The sequence below is a fragment of the Ornithodoros turicata genome, chromosome 1 (assembly GCF_037126465.1).
Source record: "Ornithodoros turicata isolate Travis chromosome 1, ASM3712646v1, whole genome shotgun sequence".
NCBI lineage: Eukaryota > Metazoa > Arthropoda > Arachnida > Ixodida > Argasidae > Ornithodoros > Ornithodoros turicata.
Genome location: NC_088201.1, coordinates 51,840,427 through 51,859,270, shown reverse-complemented (window position 1 = coordinate 51,859,270; position 18,844 = coordinate 51,840,427). Strand labels below are relative to the sequence as shown.

At 49.7% G+C, this 18,844-nt stretch overlaps 1 protein-coding gene across 1 annotated transcript in view; it reads left to right on the top strand.

Moving 5' to 3' along the window:
• The window catches only part of LOC135378253 (sal-like protein 3), a 125,779-nt gene extending 118,420 nt beyond the window's left edge, over positions 1-7,359 (top strand). Inside the window, exon 5 of the mRNA XM_064611228.1 lies at positions 248-7,359. Coding sequence (XP_064467298.1) covers positions 248-3,472 — 3,225 coding nt within the window. The 3' untranslated portion in view covers positions 3,473-7,359. The remainder of the gene's footprint in view (positions 1-247) is intronic.
• The last annotated feature ends 11,485 nt before the right edge of the window (positions 7,360-18,844 follow it).

The following is an 18,844-nucleotide window of genomic DNA, read 5'->3' as shown; positions in this document are numbered from 1 at the left end:
CTCTAACATGTACATGCAGTAAGTACACTTCACTTGAGCTCGCTACTAATCTGTAAATGCAAAACCTTCAGAGCAGGAGACAGCAATGTTTTAAACGGATAGGTCGAATCAACAGCGTCAGAATCGATTAATGGCCTTAACCATAACATGGCCAACTGCCACTCAGGTACCGCAAATATGTGAAATAAAGTTTATGTATACACATGAGTGACGTGACGCTTAATGACGTTCAACTTTATTTTTCTAGGGCACAAAAGTTGCAGTGGCGCAATTTGCATACGGTACCGGATCGGCAGCTGAGCTAGCCGCTTTACAAGAAGCACTGGTTGCCCTTCAGCAGCAACAAGTGGTGCAGCTGCATATAATTCAGCAGCTACAGGCCTACGTAAGCAGCAATGGAGCGCCACTTAACCTAAGCGCTGGCGCCCTCGAGGACCGCACCCCAAAGAGTCCAGAACCGGGTCCTCCAGCCTCGCCTTGCTCGAGCACTTGTGAAACCCCCAAAGGGTCGCAAGCGACGCCGCCGCCGCTGTTAGCACCGACAACCGGAAGCGAGTCGTCAGCGCCCGCAACGGGCCTGGTCACACCACCAGCCACACTACCACCGCCACCTCCAGATGAACCGAACACGTTAGAGCTCCTTCAGCGGCACACAGAGAAAGCCCTGCAGGAGACAATGAGTGGTGGTTCCTTCCTGTTGAACGGACTAGGCCCTTCAGATGCTCTTCGGGTGCGCAGAAAGCCAGACGGAAAACCCGACGACGCCTACTTCCGCCATAGGTGCCGCTTCTGCGGAAAGGTGTTCGGCAGCGACAGCGCCCTGCAGATCCACATAAGGTCGCACACGGGCGAGCGACCGTTCAAGTGCAACGTTTGCGGCAACAGGTTCTCGACTAAGGGGAACCTTAAGGTGCACTTCCAGAGGCACAGGTCCAAGTACCCGCATGTCAGGATGAACCCGCACCCCGTGCCGGAGCACTTAGACAAGCATTTCCCGCCCCTTGAGCCGCCGGGTGACCGCAGTTCGCCGCCTGCTGATCCTCCGCCGCCGACGTTGTTACCAGCGGTCAGTCGAGCCTTAACTGGACCATCACTTGGGCTACAGCCCTCACTATCACGCGCCGATGACGTGCAGTGTGACGTACCATCGAAACACCTTCGAAGTGCTTCCCCAACCGAAAATTCGAACCAGACAATGGGGCTGTCAGGTGAAGAATCGTCAGCACTAGAAGACAACGATGACAAGCCACTGAGCTTGAAGACAGAGAAGGAAGGAGAGGCGGATGGAGCTTCGCTGGAGTCGAACTCGCCGAAGCCGCCGTCCAGCCCAATGGAGGAGTGCAAAGACGATGTCAAGGGCGAAGACTCCAAGGCTGGCCGGGCTTTTGCGCCATTTCCGGCCTTTTTTCCGCCCTTCTCAAGCTCACTAGCTGTAGCACCATATTCCCTGCCGCCGGTGACAAGCGGAGGCTGCACTCCAGGCGTGCCTCCTCCAGCAGCAGGCTCTGATCAACTCCCCCTACACGCGGACCCAGCTTTTTACCAGGACCTGTTGCCCAAGCCTGGAAGTAACGACAACTCGTGGGAGACCCTGATGGAGATCACCCGGACGTCTGAGACATCCAAGCTCCAGCAACTGGTGGACAACATCGAGCACAAGCTGAGCGATCCAAACCAGTGCGTAATTTGCCACCGCGTGCTGAGCTGCCGAAGTGCACTCCAAATGCATTACAGAACGCACACTGGCGAGCGCCCTTTTAAGTGCAAGATCTGCGGCCGGGCTTTCACCACCAAGGGCAACCTCAAGACACATATGGGAGTCCACCGTGTTAAACCCCCCTTAAGGGTGCTGCACAAATGCCCTGTCTGCCACAAGCAGTTCACAAACTCGCTCGTGCTGCAGCAGCATGTGCGTATGCATGCCCCAGTCGACATGCAGCCCCGTTTCCAATCCTTTCCCACGACCGAAGATAGCAAGCCCCCAGAGCCGAAGCAAGAGCGAGAGTCGCCACCCATCGCTTCTGGGAGTCCGAGGTCTTCGCCCCCACCAAATTCCGACGACCGCACAGTAAGTCCCCGACCGACGTCACCATCACCGCTGCGGCCCCTCAGTCCTGAACGACCGCCGTCGCAGCTAACGTCGCTAGCAGCGCTGGAAAACCAAGTGAAGGGCATCAACACTTCACTTCAACCACCTATGCCTCCTTTTGGGCCGTTTGGACTCGGACTTTCAGTAGCGGGTTATTCCCGTTTTGAGGACCATGCCCCATTATTCTTAGGAAGACCTCCAGAACTAGCACCAAGAGATAAGTCGCCTGGAGCTGCCTTTTCCCCATCGCCCAGTAGGGCCAACTCAGAAATGTCGACCGGTGATGAAAGGTCCACACCGGGGGGATCAACTATCAAATCAGAGTCGCCGGCATCTGGCTCTCCTCCTGCTTCATCTGGAGCACCACTCGACCTCACGCCCCGAACCACAGTGATGTCAAGGCCAGTAACGACGGTAGCGTCAGACATGGCGGCGAGGTTGTTTTCGTCGCCCCTGGGCGGGTTGGCTTTCCCTCCTCCGCACCCGGGTCGCCCTAACACGACCTGCCAGATCTGCTTCAAGACGTTTGCCTGCAACAGTGCTCTTGAGATCCACTATCGGAGCCACACCAAAGAGCGACCGTTCAAATGCACCGTCTGCGAGCGCGGATTCTCCACCAAGGGCAACCTGAAGCAGCACATGCTGACACACAAGATCAGGGATTTGCCACCGCAGCTCTTCACGACAACGACTACCAGCACTAGTGGTACAACACATACGTCGTCGGACGGAAGCAATGGGAACGCGCTACGAAGTCTGGAGCGCCTGCCTCCTTTGTCAGTGGGAAATGACGACAAAGGAAACAATGATCGTCGTCCCGAAGCCCCGAAACGTCCACCGGGTTTACCGAAGCACGTGTGTCACGTTTGCAACAAGCCATTCTCTAGTTCGAGTTCTCTCCAGATTCACATGCGCACTCACACCGGGGACAAGCCCTTCAAGTGTTCTATCTGCGGGCGAGCGTTCACCACCAAAGGGAACCTCAAAGTGCACATGGGCACCCATATGTGGAATAATGGGAGCTCCCGTCGTGGCCGGCGGATGTCCTTGGATCTTCCGTCGCTGCCCAGCATCGGCCCAAAGCCGGGCGATTTCCCACATCCACCCCCAGACCTTTTCTATCCGTATCTCAGCCCGGGCTACGTGAATGGCATGCTGGGACCGAAGATGAACGAGATTTCCGTCATTCAGACGGCCGGCGAACCTCGCGCCGGAGATGAGGCAGAGCCAAACGGCGCCTGGGGCTGGAAGATTGCCTGTAACGTGTGTTCCAAGATCTGCTCTTCATCCGTGGAGCTTGAGGCACACCTCAAGACTCATCAGCTCGAGCAGAGGGACGCTGGCAAGGGTCTGTCCCCGAAGCAAGAAGACCTGGTCGCCTAGTCACCTGGTCGCCGCTAGTCACTGCCGGGCGCCGTAAGGACTCCATTGTATTTGGCGCCTTGGCTTTCGTTCAATTAGTTGCTGCCGCCCCCTGTTGTCCTGTATTTAAGTCCTGGTTTCTGTGATAGCAGACTTACTTGTTCCTTCCCTGTAGAAACAAAGCAGCGTGATATAGCGGAGGAAAACTCCTTGAAATGCGCAGTTTCATCGCGCTTCACGTTCTCGAACGAGACTTCAACAGCCAACATAGGACTGATGCCGGTGCCCCGGTTATTACCAGGACGAGTTGCGACAGAAGCGCGATAACTAATTTTCCAGATAGCGGTCTCCTAAGTTAAAGTCATCATTTCGAGTTGGTCACTGCAAAAGGTCGCAACGTCTGGTTGATCGAAACGCGGCAACTTCTCATCTTTGGTGAACCGTGGGTTCAGGCTGTCAGGTGACAAAAACGCCAAATAGGAAAGTTTGGTCCACAGTTGGAGTTATGCCAAGACAAGTGGTACTTGGTAGCGTTATATGGTACCCTAGTGAAGCAAAGTGACGTATTGAACACATGGTTTGCCCAAAACCAGGCCGTATTCCCATCGTGGGGTCCTTGGCGTCCGTGTGCGTAATGCTTTCCCACACTTTCTGGTCACCATGTGAGGAAGGACCCGCATCGCCTCTTATTTATGTCACATATACCGACGACAAATTCATCACTATTCACCAGCATTATTCGTTGCTGTAGCATCCCGCTCCGACGTCACCTCCAAAGCGAGGAACCCCAATCCCGCGGGTCGGACTTGCAGATACTGTAGATAATGTTCCGCACTCCCCTAATTACAAAGAATTGGGGACCGTTGTACAGTATCCTACCCGGCTTTACCGCATTGTCAGTTTTCATATACCGTTTGTTCCTCCGTTTACATTGTGTAACCCCCGATGTCCTCTGTTTCGGGTTCCTTCCTCGGTTCGCCTTTCAATCGGCCTAGGACAACTTTTTACTTGGAGTCTACTCTGTCTGCCAACAAATGGGTGTTCGTATCAGCGCAATGCGCAGTAATTGTTCCGTGATTAGCCATCGGCCACTGTGCGTGTGTGCGCGTGTGTGCCTGACAAGTTTTTCACATTTGCAGTCGGTGAAACCCTAACATCATTCTTGAGGTCTTTCGATGAAGCTTCCCATGTAAACTATCTAACGTGATGACCATCTTGAGCTGAATTCTGGCATTGCTGAAGGCACGTGGGGGCTGATTCGCGGAATAGCTTTCTGGCTACCCCCCGGATATTGAGATGACAATATACTAACAGTAAGTAGCAGTGACTTTGGAACTATTGATTACTTTAAGTGCATTCTAGACGCTTCAGCCTTCACGCGACATCAGCAGCGACACGGTTCTGTTGCTATGGAAACGCAGAAATAGCGTTATTGTAAAATGACAAGATTCAGTGCAATGTGCAGAACTTAAAGCCTCACTTCATGGATGCCCCATATCACACAATTTGTACAGAGACGGCTTTCTGTGGAGAGCGGCTTTGGGTTCGCACTAACCTGTACGATGTGTATGGTTGGTCAGTTGACGAACAAGCAAAGGAGATAGCTACAATATACGATACGTATCCAAAATACACACTCAGATAGGAAAGTATGAGCAAGAAATTCGTTGCTTACGGCTACGGTTACGAGTAAAGTGCAGTCGTAGAAGCAACACATAACAGGTAGCGTTGCTGAAACGTAATTGCCGAGCAGTCATATTTAAATAAATAAAAAATAAAAAAAGAAGAAGACGTGTTGTTGTCCATCAGGCATATCGAATTCGATTGTTCCAGCGCTTAGTCTGATTCGTGTAAAAAGACTTCACATCACCAATAAATTTTACTCTCCCAAAGTATGTCGATTTGACCACAATACGCACTCGTTCCGTGTACACGTCACTGCCCGGTGACACTTGTAAAGAAAAAATCCGGTTCAACTGGTAAAAGAGGATTGAGCCAACGAGAAGTTCATCAGGCCAGTCAAAATGATGTCGTTGAAGCTACTGAATATCGGTTCTGTTGTCACGACGTTGTACTAAGAGTTCACACGTTCATCTGAAGCTCTTCGTAGATCCTCTGCCGTACTCCAGTGCATGGTGTCGCGGTGTCCCATAAAACAGACAAACAAAAAAAGCACCCAAACTTCGATGAGTTATATATCATAACACGTGTAACAGCTGTGTGCTAGGCGGCTTCTAATTCTCTTATCGGTGCGGACTGATTACCTCTTAAGTAAATCGCGTTATTTTCGATGTAAATAGGTATACATATACATATAAATATATATATATATATATATTGAGACGGCTCAACCAGTGTCGTTCGAGATGCATTTGCTGAGGTGTAATTATTTCTTTGTTTCTCGAACGTTCACTGTTGTCGTCTCGACAACCAGCACGCGATAAAGTCTAGCGCCTTCTTTTGATCTGCCGCTACCTCATTCCAAACGGTAGGGATAAAAAAAAAGACTCGATTTTTACCTGTCATCTTTATTGTTATTTCCTATCACTATCATATTAAAACGTTTAAAAAAAAAATACCGCCTTTGCGATCAAGTGCAATTTTCTGGTAACTTCACAAGGTAGTTCTTGAATGAACGTTAACTAGCAAATAAAACGAATTGTTTCGTGCTAGTACTGCTAGATTTGTTCAAAGCGTTGTTTCTCCCCATCTCTTATTTCTTGAAAGGGACGCAAACATGTACACATACTCAACCCTGTCACGTTCGGTGGTGGAGGACGCGGGTGATACTCAATCTGTGATATGCGTTCTCTGGTCCACCGGGCTTTGACACTTCCCCACAAGTATTCCTTATTATTTCTCTCGTTCATTGTCACACGCGAGGCAGTATGCACGGAGAGTAATTTATTGCCAAGCGCTCTCTGGCCTTTTTATTTACTTGCTTTTGGGCGACTTTCGCCGAAGGCGTTATGACCACACGACACCGGCATTCCAACTAAAGAGGTACTAGCACCGTGACAGCTCTTTAAACGTTCGGTAAATCGGGGTCCCGAATAATATTGACGCAATATTAAACTTTATTATTCATCGTGACGCCTTTCCGAAACGGCCTTCACGTACAAACGTGAAAAAGTGAGACGGCATAATCTTGGCATCGCTGAAAAAAAAAAAAAAGAAAAAAAAAACAGGTTTCTTTGTGCCGTCTTACAAAGACTATTTGAACAAGTAATTGACTCACAATTTAACCAGCAAGAGAGCTTCACTGAACACACATCAGAAACTGAACCATGTATTCAGAACACGTTTTGTCTTTACCAAAAATCCATCATCGGTTCTATGGAGATTTCGCGTTAGTGCCTCTTTAATATAAGCAAGCCGCCGTGCATCCAGCATGACTACTTTACGTAACAACCGGTATGGGACACCGTGACGCTCATCCAGTTACATCCCTCCCACGTCTAAAATTCCCCCAATTTACATCTGTCTGCTAAAGTTGACATTGTTTCCCGCGTCGCGTCTGGTGTGTGACTGTGCGTTGTGGTTGTTTGCAAAGAAAAAAAAATAAATACACACTCTGTGGTGGGGGTATTGATTACATTGTAGCTCGCTCTCGCGGGTTGTAGCCCGGAGAGTATTTGTTGTACGCGATGAAGCCTCGTCCCGAGTGTCCCACCAGCCATCGGAAGAACGGACACACAACCGGAGAGTACTATTTTTGTAAGAGTTGTTTTTCCGCTGCCTGTCGGGACGCCTTCTTTGTATTCCCTTTTTTTTTAAGTTCATTCTTCCTTGGTGGGTTCGTTGATTGATCCATGGTTAGCAATGAACCAGCAGAGGTGAGAGAGGGAGTGCCCGTCTGTCACGGGACCCGGACCTGTTGACCCACAATAAACGGAGAGCAAAACTCAGCTGTAACGTCTCTGTTTCTCTGTCTGTCTGCTTTCTTACCACGATGTGACACTAAAACGTCGAAGGGTGAAAGTTTGAAGAAGAGTAAAGCGTAAAGTAACCAGTCGGGACAAACGTGGCATAGCGGTTTTCCTCAAGTCTAACATACCAACGATATTCCCGTTCCTAGTGTATTTACCTGGTTACACCGTGACATGTGAGTGGTGCAGTGAGCGTAGAATAATGGTCGCGAGAAGAGCGCTGCTGTCTCCATGTGAAGGACCGGGACGCAGGTAAGACGCAGGTGTATGACGTATCCGGCAGGATGACAAGGGAAAACACACCAAGGAACAGACATGCATAAGATGCTATAAAAGTGTATTAAGTACGGTACTAAATGCTGAAGAGGAAGATACAGTACGTACTACTTGGAAAAGAAAGTAATTAGATGATGATCATGATGATGAATTGGGGGTTTGATGGCGCAAGAAGAACGGAGGTCATAAAAAAGTAATTATAAAGTAGGGTAGCAAATACCTCAAAACGTATTTAAGACACTTGGGTAGTGGTCAGGAAAGTGGTTGCTTCGTTATTTCATTTCATTTATTTATCACATAAAGGCCCGAAGGCATTACATAAGGGCGACTTATTTACTTATCACGGCTGACTTAAAAAGACTCACTTCTTTAAGTCAGCCATTCTCTCTTTCTTCGAAAAGTAATTTAGTTGGTCAATAAGTTGCTGTCCTTCACCACTATGCATTGAAAACAAAGACCATGGAAGCAAGGGTACCTTGTTGTGTATCTGAACATGGTATAAAGACAAACAGACAAACGAAAGGTAAGTAGAGTATTGAGTACAAAGTACCGAAAAAGTATTTGAAATAGAGTACAAATATCTCTGGGAAAAAGTACCGTGTAAGATGCTAAAACATTAACAAAAACATTGAAGGTACAGTAACTTGAACACGGTACTCAAGGTACGTACAAGTCTGCCAAGAGGCTATCTTACAGATATCAGTGGTGTAGGCAGGCGGGGTGTTCCGAGGGTTAACCCCCACCCCGAAGTCATACTTTTGGTAGTGCGTTTGGGAGGGAAAAATGAGGGTGGTGTCCTCCTCCATGTAAAGTCCCCTTGGAACCCCGAAATATTTTTCTAGCTATGCCACTGCCAGCTATGGTTCGATAAGGCAGCTGTAGCTCAAGGATGTTCCTACAATAATTAAACATTTTGAGCGACACAAGGCGCACCGTTTCTCGTTCTCGTTCATGTACCACCACTCAGCTTCTCAGCGAAAAGACACCGTGAGAGATGTAACTTGTGTATTGTAATGAAGCTACGCATTCGAAGGTGCGCGTTCAGTCAGCTTGAAGATGGCGATCGCGTTTCTGTCGCCGATGTTCTCTCGACGGGAACCTCGCAATTTCGTTTACGACACCCAAGTATGTCAGGTCTGGTGCCTTCGGGCATTCGGAATGTCAGGCCCCGTGACCACGTTGCGGAGCTGACCACCCTGTCAGTCGGTGTTTTCGGCGTACATCTGCCTCGGGCTTCACGCGTGCGGCTCTCCCTGATGCCCCCGACCCCGAGTCACAAACAACAAGGGAATATGTAGCAGATTTGCCCCATGCAGACTGCCAAGTATCTGAGGTGTTTGCGTCTGATCCGGAGGCTCCAATCGACGTGTCTTGTCCCGATGGAGTGTCGGGTGGGAACCGTGGGGTCAGTTTGAGAGCCTCTGTGGTTGAGCCTGCCGAGCGGAACACTGAGGAACCAGCTGAGGTAGCAGTGGGAGTTTGCCCCATAACTGTTATTGAGGAATCGGAGGCGATAGTGGAGGCTCGCCGGCCGTGCCCGCCGCTCCTGCAAATGAGGCTCCCGATGCACTTGTTCTTGTTCCGAATGAGGTTCGATGTGAAATACCTCATGAGAGCGCTTGTGAAAGCGTTACCTCTGACTCTAGGGAAAGCAGTCCTCGAAAACGAAAGCGAGGAAAAGAGGCCCGGAGAGGCCTCCACCACAGGGCAACTTAATGATGCGTTGGGTGGCTCTGGGTCTAGTGATGGCAGCGTGTCAATATGCAAGAGTGAACGAGCACTCGTGGCGTAGTGGTTAGGATGATCGCCTTCCACGCAGAGACTGTAAGGTGATGCGGTTTCGAATCCCGGCTTCTTTCCCGCTGAAGTTCTTTCCTGGGTTTTCCGGCAGATTTTCCAGACGAATGTTAGTACAGTTCCCCCGGGAGTCGGCGCAGGACGCATCAATAACCCCCCCCCCGTCCCCCACTCCTCCCTCCTGTCCTCTCTCCATCAGTCCACGTCGATACGTCACTCATAGCCACACTTGCTTCGCGGCTCTAAAACGAAATTTAAAAAAGAACCCGTCTCTAAGGTTTCTATGGCTACAGCCGTTCCCTAACACCATCTGAATAATGGCAGATGAAGAACGAATTGGAAAACGAGGAATGGCGTTGTGAGGCTTTTGTTGTGTCTGTCCTCTGTTTAGTTGTCTCATCCACTACAACGTTCCCCAACGCAGATGCTTATTCTGTGCAGACACCTGCACGTGTGCTGACTCTTTTAGTGATTCCAGCAGCCATGGCATCTCATCTGACTCCGACATGGAGGTCCCATCTGCTTCGGAACCTAATGAGTCCTTAACTTCTTGAACGTCTTATATGACCGGCTTGTGCTTTCTTCTTCCTGCTGCATTTTTATGGGTGAAATACTTAACATTGCGACATTCAATGTCAGAGGTCAAATGAGGCCTGCCAAGTAGGCTGGAGTACACAGCCGGAACCTGTTGTTGTGTTGTTTAACATTAATAGAAAGCACACACCGACAGGTTCACGCTCCACTCGTTATTCCGGCATCTTGCTAAAACCCCTTAGTTGCCAGGACAATACTCCGGCTTGGCTGTAAGTGCGTACAATATATGACATACCCCTCCATTTATAGAATTTTTTATTCTATAAAGATTTATTAGAATAGAAAAAAAATATTAGTATAGAAGAAAAATATTAAAATAGAAATAGATTATTTAGAAATATTTATAGAAGCAGTATTGAAAAACACAAAAGGAATACGCAAAAAAAAAACGTTTAAAAGTCACAGCGCCCCTGGTTGCAGTTTGAGGTGTAGGTGAGCCTGTCTGGTAGGACACCTCTTGAGCTTCTGATGGGGTCTCGGTTGGAAGAACCAGAGTCCTGTGTTGGAGGATCGTCGGGGTGCTGATCCTCAGGCCACAGAATGGCCAGTGGCCGCAAGTTGTGTGAGGGCTTGCAGTATGAGCGCGTGGAGAGTGCATATTGTGCTGGGCCGAAAAGAGAGCAGCAGATCAAGTGAAGCCCTGCTGTCAGTCAGAAAAACCCACTGTGCAGCCGGCAGGCCGAGCAAGTGCTGTAGAGCCGACAGGATGCCAAGGAGTTCTGCTTCCACAGAGGACATAGGGTAAGGGAGGGCAAAGGCTTGCTGAAAGTCACTATCAGGGATATAAAATGCAGTGCCCGAGCTGTCTGCCGTGACTGAGCCGTCCGTGTATTCATTTTGGGAAACCACACGGACTCGCGAAGAAGTTGTTTGGTCTTCACGATGCCCATGTGTACTTTGTGAACAAGCTGAAGTGTGCATGTTTCTGAAGACCTAAAGGGAGCAGAACCCTGTGCCTCGCTGTATTAGACCTCGTACGCGTCACAGACAACTCCGTCTCCACAGGCTTGTAGGGTTTGACGTTCGGCCTATTCCAGAGATCACAGGAGAGCATGCTTGAATTGGCTGTGCGAGCTCCTGGCATGTGATATTGACCAATGTTGCCTTGATGGCTTCCTCGATGTCCATCGCGCGAAGTACCGCCATTGGTGACAGGAAAAGGACGTGCTCGTCAGGGACCCTTCTAGTTCACCAGCACGTGTGGCTCAGTGGCACTGGGAGGTGCCCGGGTTCGAATCCCCGTGCCGGTTGTGCTGTCTGGGGATTCCTCCGACACTTTCAGACATATGTCGGCACAGTTCCCTTAGAAGTCAGCACAGGACGCACATTCCCCCAGAGCGTTAGACGTGACGTTGCCCACCTCTGTGAGGCCGATAACGGCGAGCTCTTTCAGAAGCAGCAGCAGCACCACCACCTGCTAGTTCGAAATCTCGTGTTGGTCTGTCCTGCGGGATGACGTGACATGTAGTCTGAAGGAGATTGTGATCCTTTTTGTTGTTCTACAGTGAAGCGCTGTACTGCTGAATTCGAAGGGTATGGTGCCCGGAACTTTCCTATAGCAAGGGAAGCTCATACTTCGATCCATGTGCAAAGACTTTTGGCACGGGCTTAATAAGTTGGGGTCGTTGCGGGACGCTGTTGTACGCACCAAGGCTAACCTCTGAGGGGTCCTGAGACAGATGGGCAGCTGCGCCTAGCATTACGACCGAACCTCATACACCAGGCGGTGACACGTAAGATGGCTGATAGCGTAGTATGGGCGGACAGATCCATCCAGGAGTCCGAGGTGGAGACCGCGAGAGCTGACACGGGAAGCTGGACAGCAGGGTGTCGAACCGAACCCGTACCTGAACCGTTATTTTTGCCGAACCCGAACCGGAGCAGAACCGTAAAAAATAATAGCGGTAACCGGTTCGGAAATAAAAGAAGTCAGCATAAGAGTTCCTCTCAATCCCCGAACGAAGACACATTGCAATCATCGTCAAGCGTCCATAACATGGATTTCAGAAATTTTCACCTAGCTGTCAAACGAGCACGCATAGTAAGTATACTTTTAGCGTCCTTTTAACACGTTGAAGCGCAGTTGTCCTTGTGAGCGCCGCAGCTAGCGCCCCACGCACACGCTGTGGCATCTACTTTTTAAAGACGAGCCACGCAGACGAATGAAACGGGAATGGAGTAGGCCAGTTATGTAGCTCTGTAGGACGAATATATGATTAAGTAAGGACCCAACATTTCCCTTTACACGTGAGCAGTAAAAATTAAACAAGTCAGAAACAAGAGAAGTGGAGAAGCAACGTACGCAGAACGGTGCCTGTTTGATTGGTCGTGGTTTGAAAAGTAAATGCAGTTCTGCTTTTCTGCTTATTGGTAGTGCAGTTGTGTGCCTTCGTGTTGTGGATTAACTAGTAAACTGCTGTGAGCTCGGACAGAGTAAGGCTGGCAGGCTTATTTTCGACATGCTTCAGTACGGTTTCAGATCGATTTATGCTGCGAATGCAGTGTGCCGGCAAGTACTGTCGTCTATGTAACGCTGTCCATCTTATTAGGCCTCCTGTAAGTGTATCTTGGTGGCACCGTGCGTCTGAAAAAGAGAGATTTTGGGAACAGAAAGTAGTAGGTCTACACCGCTTCATCAACCTGGACTCTATTTGCAATAAGTGTTCACCCATTTCTCCTTTCTCTGGCTAAAGGGAGTACCTCACCGCTAAAAACGTCAATGCAGACAACAGCACTATGCTATTAGCCATGTATTTCCTGATAAAACCAGTTTTATGGAACATATAATATGGAACCGTTGAACCGGTTCGATTTTTGGCGTGGCCGAACCGGAAAGAAATCAAAGCAACGCGAACCCGAACCGAACCCGTATTTTTGGCAGTTGGACACCCTGCTCGGCAGCAGCGTGCTGCGACTTGTCCGTAGGGAGTGCGGGCGAGGGGATGTGGTCGGCAACGTCCCTACAGGCATTGGCGTCGTCGGACGAAAGCCAATGTGGACCGTACCACCATAGACTGCTTTCCTTCAGGGACGTGGCGGAAATCCCGCGCGTAATGAGATCGGCGGGATTGTATCGACTCTTGCAGTGCGACCGTTGCGTGCAGCAAGATGCGGACACGATCTCAGCTACTTTCGACTTGACGAACTCCTGCTGTTTGGCTTCGTTGCCCTTGATCCACTGGAGAGCCACTTCGGAGTCTGTCCAAAAGTGTGGCTGAGCAGATGCCACAATAAGCATGCTCAAAATGTGGCTGAAATGTGGCTCCGGGATATGGGATGACGCGTCGAAAACCACGCGGAGCTTGGTTGTAACGGCGAATTCCGAACAACAGCGTGGTAGGGCATATAGTAGACATTCTCGTGTTCATCGACTTGGTCCACCACCCTCTCTGCGTGCCCCTCACTGAAGTACTCTCTAATAACGGTGTCGTAGTCGTGTAGCAATTCCGGAGACGTCTGAAAACGTCGCAGCTGCTGCAAGAGCCGCCGTTGAGCTGTTGCTCGATTGTTGGCTTCCGGGGGAAGAACTGCCCTTTGGCCATGAGTGGCACGACGTAGCGGCCGTCGCACTTTCTAATTTGAGTAGAGAACAGAGCGGCGGCGAAGCTCACTGCCTCTTCGGGGACTTGCTCGGTTATGCCCAATGCATCCAAACGCCACATTTCTGAAGGGTCCAAGCTGTTGACATGGTCTTGTTCTTCCGAAGAGAAGAAGAAAACAGACAACCGCAGAGAGCGTTTCGCGAAGGCGAGGGTCGACGTTGTGGATGACCCATCCGAAAGCAGTTTCAACTGCGATGACGTCGCCGGGAAGGCGTTTGACTTGTCCGGTAACTATCTTCCAGTAGTAGTCAGCACCGAGCCCAATCTCCGCAGTCCGGCCGGGATCCGCTGATGCTAAACCCCTGTGTATCAAAAGATCAAGCGTTGTGATGCCCAGCGGAGGGGTGACAACAGGACAAAGGTCGGATACTCCCAATGCTTCCACATCAACGACACACTGGAGATCAAAAAAGGCTTCAAGACGAACCGCAGCACGCAGGTAATGAAACAATTTGGGGTGCGCTGACGCGAAAGAGAATATCAAAGAGTCATATTAAACGGTAGGAGCAACTTATTTATTTACACATGGTAACAAGTCTTTCGTGCACGAGACTGCACTTCTTCAGGTTAGAAAAATATGAAAATGGTACAGGAACATATATACAGTTGACGGGGTAGTTTTGGCATGAGAGGGTAACAGGGTTATGGAAAGGATGCAAATACAGGTAAAAATGAAAAGAACATAAATACAAACGAAGGGGTATCAGAAGCGCAACATAACGCGAGTCCAAAGGCTTACACAGGAAACGAGAACTCATGTAGGTGACGTTCCAGGAATTAGGGATAAAAAGAGGGTTACGGCGACGGAATGAGGACACAGGTGCGGAGCACAAAGGTGACCAGTGGACCGTGAGAACGTGAAGACAGAGGTGGGGGAGTCTCAGGAGAGAGTCAAACGAAGAGAATATGGAAAGAAAAATTGAGATTTGTTTTACAGTTTGTGTGTGTGCGTGTTTATCATTATTTTATTCTATTTTATGCGAGAAATGATATTTACGGGTTAAATAATTGTAGTGGGCCTGCGTGGATGTTCAGACCGTGCGGCTTCAGAGACTGGAATTTTGCGATTAAAAAGGATTCACGATTTTTGCGCTTCATGTCACTGTTATAACCCGATTCAAGGATAAGGATTTTGAGGTCTGTATCCAAAGCGTGTCCAGGGAGGTTAAAATGTGTAGAAACGGGTGTAGTATGGTTATTAACGATATCGGACTTATGGCCGTAAAACCTTTCCCTCATGGTGTTCGAGGTTTCTCCGATATACTGAATGCAGCATTTAGTGCATATAATAAGGTAACATATGTTAAAAGAGTTGCAGTGCAAACCCTGACGGATTTCGAAAGTAAAAGAATTTGAGGTGCTCGAGATAAATGTACATGGGCTAATGAAATGACATGTTTGGCAGCGTTTGTTACCACAAGGGGAACAACCAGGATTTGGTCGGGATAGACGGGATGAAACTAGTAAGTTACGAATGTTACGTGATCGGCGGAATGTGATATTGGGGGAACAGGAAAGATTAATTTAAGTCTTTCGTCGCTGTGAAGTATGTTGTCAAATCTCCATTTTTCTTTCCGTATTCTCTTCATTTGACTCTCTCCTGAGACCCCCACCTTTGTCTTCACGTTCTCACGGTCCACTGGTCGCCTTTGTGCTCCGCACCTGTGTCCTCATTCCGTCGCCGTAACCCCCTTTTTATCCCTAATTCCTGGAACGTCACCTACATGCGTTCTCGTTTCCTGTGTAAGCCTTTGGACTCGCGTTATGTTGGGCTTCTGATACCCCTTCGTTTGTATTTATGTTCTTTTCATTTTTACCTGTATTTGCATCCTTTCCATAACCCTGTTACCCTCTCATACCAAAACTCCCTCGTCAACTGTATATATGTTCCTGTACCATTTTCATATTTTTCTAACCTGAAGAAGTGCAGTCTCGTGCACGAAAGACTTGTTACTATGTGTAAATAAATAAGTTGCTCCTACCGTTTAATATCACTCTTTGATCTACTCACCACTGGCAACTTGACATCGCCTATTTTTCTGCCTTCGAAAGAGAATACTGAGAGGTCTTCTTGGCCTTTAATGGCACACTGTAGCTCTCGTAAGAGGCCTTGCCGGGTGAACGTGTGCTGGCTCCCAGTATCTAAGAGTATGCGAACGGACTTCTTCTCCGCCAAGCCTGAAGCAGAAACTTCCGCGGTGTGAAGCCGCGGCCTCGTTCCCGCAGCTATGAGGCTGGATGCGAGCGTTGCTGCGGTACGGTCACTCCAGGAGGGGTGAACAGGCGATGACTGGCCCAGAGACGAAGAGGTAGCCGAACTGGGTACGAAGTCTCGTCGCTGGATGTCGCAGAGGACCGAAAGGCGATGCCCATGACAGCAAGTACAAGGTAAACGTGCAGCTGAGCGACAGAGCCTTGAAAAATGTCCGGGTTTGTCGCAACGGAAACATCTCCCGACGCGGGATATGTGGATCTTCTTGTCGGCAGGCGACATGGAAACTGGACACGATGAGAGTGGATGATCCGGAGACGAACACAAGGGACAGGTGGATGACTAACGAGGAGCTAAACGTTGGCGAGGGTCTACAGTTTGCGCAGGAGACTGGCTTGTGGCTGCTAAGGCCGAAGCTGTGGGAGGGCCATTGCTATCGCTGGATCCTCTGGGGCGACGATAGGAAGCTGGCTCCGGTTGACGACTTAGGGAGGCGTCTTCTCGAGCCTCAACTTGCACATTTAGAAACGAAATTGACGCCGGAATATCTTCTGCCGGGGACCTGGACTTGCTTCCACCCTTTTCTTATGAAAGAATACACAAAGCGGTTCGGGAAGACAACGCGTGACGACACTATACAGGACCACCGCATACTGCTCCTTAGGAATGCCAAGGGCATCCAAGGCCGCTATCGGGCAGGTGACTTCATCGAGCAAAAGTCGAAGCTGGGCGACATTTTCAGAACCGGCGATGGGACGAAGCGCGAGCAAACGATAAATATGCTCTGCCGCAAGTAAGTCGGGACGGTCAAATCTGTGCTTCAGAAGATCCACCGCAGCAGCATAATTATCTCCACTAATTCGAATGCCGTCGATAACGCGTTTGGCCTCGTCTGTCAGGTATGTGGCGAGATACTTGAACTTCTCAACGGGCGCTAACGACGTGTTTGAGTCGGTCGTGATGTCAAAGTGCTCCCAAAACTGCTGCCAGTCCTGGATCTTACCGGAAAACTTGGGCACTTGGAGCTTGGGAAGAACAACAGACTTCGAGACTTTGCAGCGTTACTGAGGGGTCTGAGGGGGTTCTGCTGAAATCTTAGCACCCGCCGTGCGCGTGAGATGGCCTCCTCGAGACTCCGTTCATACTGGAAGACGCCGTCGAGTTCGGCTGCCAACTCTTCTTCGGCAGTCAGTTCTGAAATTTTTCGGTGAAGATCATAGAGAGGTTGGCGCTTCGTGGTAAGGTAGTCCAATGTAGCTTCGACGTCAGCGTATGATGGGTTGGTCTGTGTGAGCATTTCGCTGAGCTGACCCATGGTCTTCGTCAGAAATGAGCGAAGCCCGCCGCGTGTCCGCTTGAGACGTTCCATTGCTCACGAAGTGTTTCGATGAACTCCGGTTGCGAAAAGGGGGTTCCGGGGTTTCGGCACCAAAGTGTGGGGGAAAGAAACCGGAGACACCGAAGGCGACCCGTCAGCTGGGGATATAAAATTCGTTTTAATCTCCAACCCAAAGAAGAAACTGAAAGAGCGCCTCGCGTAAGGCGCGCTTCTTGGCCCCATGGTGCCTCCTCGTCATTCACTTGCAACACATCTCACTCCAACCGTTGTCCTATTTGTGAGGAGCAAGGCACCATGCAGCATGCTTTCCTCGAGTGTGTGCTGCCGGCGGCTCTCCTCAGACGCTCGGCTGAGGTCATCAACGTGTTAGGTGATGTCCAGTGTACAGTACCTCAGCCCTGCCCCTCCCCCATGGCAGGCCACTTGTCAGTTTGTCGTTCCCCTTGCTGAAATCGCGAACCAGGTTGAAGAGCTCGTCATGCAGCTGCAGATATAGGAACACATCCCTGTCTACAGGCGGGTCGCCACAAGGTTAATAGGGGACTACGCTTAACGTTTCTCCGGGAGCGTTTACGCCGGGGCCGGAACAATTTGCTTGCGACTGGTGCGAACGCACTAATATTTCGCCTCGTAGGCTTAGGTGACATTGAGGTGTTCTTTTAAACCTCCAAGTGACCTGTGACAGCTGAACTATCAACCTATTATTTCGTTTGGTTCCGAATACGTGTAGTTTTTGCATCCAAACGGCATGATGAGAGGCCACGTGAGAGGGCGTTTACCACAATTCATTAGACGCTAGAGGCGCTGTCGTCCCCCTTCTTCGCGTTTCTAACATCGCTTCAGAGACTGAAATCTTCACCTTCTCAGATCATAAGTAATACGAAGGGCAGCCCCCCCCCCCCCCCCCCAGAGACCGCCCTAAAGTCGCGAGTTCAACTACTCTTAAAATTTAGTTCACGAAATCTGACGCAAACTATTTACAATCACCTCATTACAAAATGAGCACTCTAAGAACATGTGGCTATGCGACGGCATGGAAAGCTCGTTCCACGCATGATATTGATTTGATTTTAGTTTAAGAAAAAATTAAATGGGTGGTGATGTGATGAAGAAAAAATGGGGATGTGAGTCACGATGAAGTCGAACTTGCTACTCCAGGATGCTTATACACAGAAAATACAAACAGATGAACGAGTTAAAGTGATAAAGTTCAACATGTAGCTCAAAAGTTTCAACGAAGTGAGTGTAAAATGTTGGAATCGCTGGCGGCACACACAGCACTCATTCAGCAAGTCATAGAATGTCCATGAGTCTCGTTGTACGTAGAAGGTCCTAGAGCACTGCACGGGCCTAATTTTCAGGCCCGTGCCTGGCCCAGGCCCTGCTGCTACGGCCCGCACCCGGCCCTGGCCTGACGTCTTCTATAGATTTTCAGCCCGGGCTCGGGCCCAGCCCGTACCCGACTGTTTCCATGCTCAGGCCCGGTCCCAGCCCGCCTCTGCTCTATGTATTCTCGAGGCTCGGAGGCGTATTTAGATTTACTAAAGAGCACAAATGGTACTGTGGTACTGTGATGTTACACACACCTAGAACTCAGAACACCTAACCTAACTGACCCTCGCGCCGGACTATCACTCGAACGAA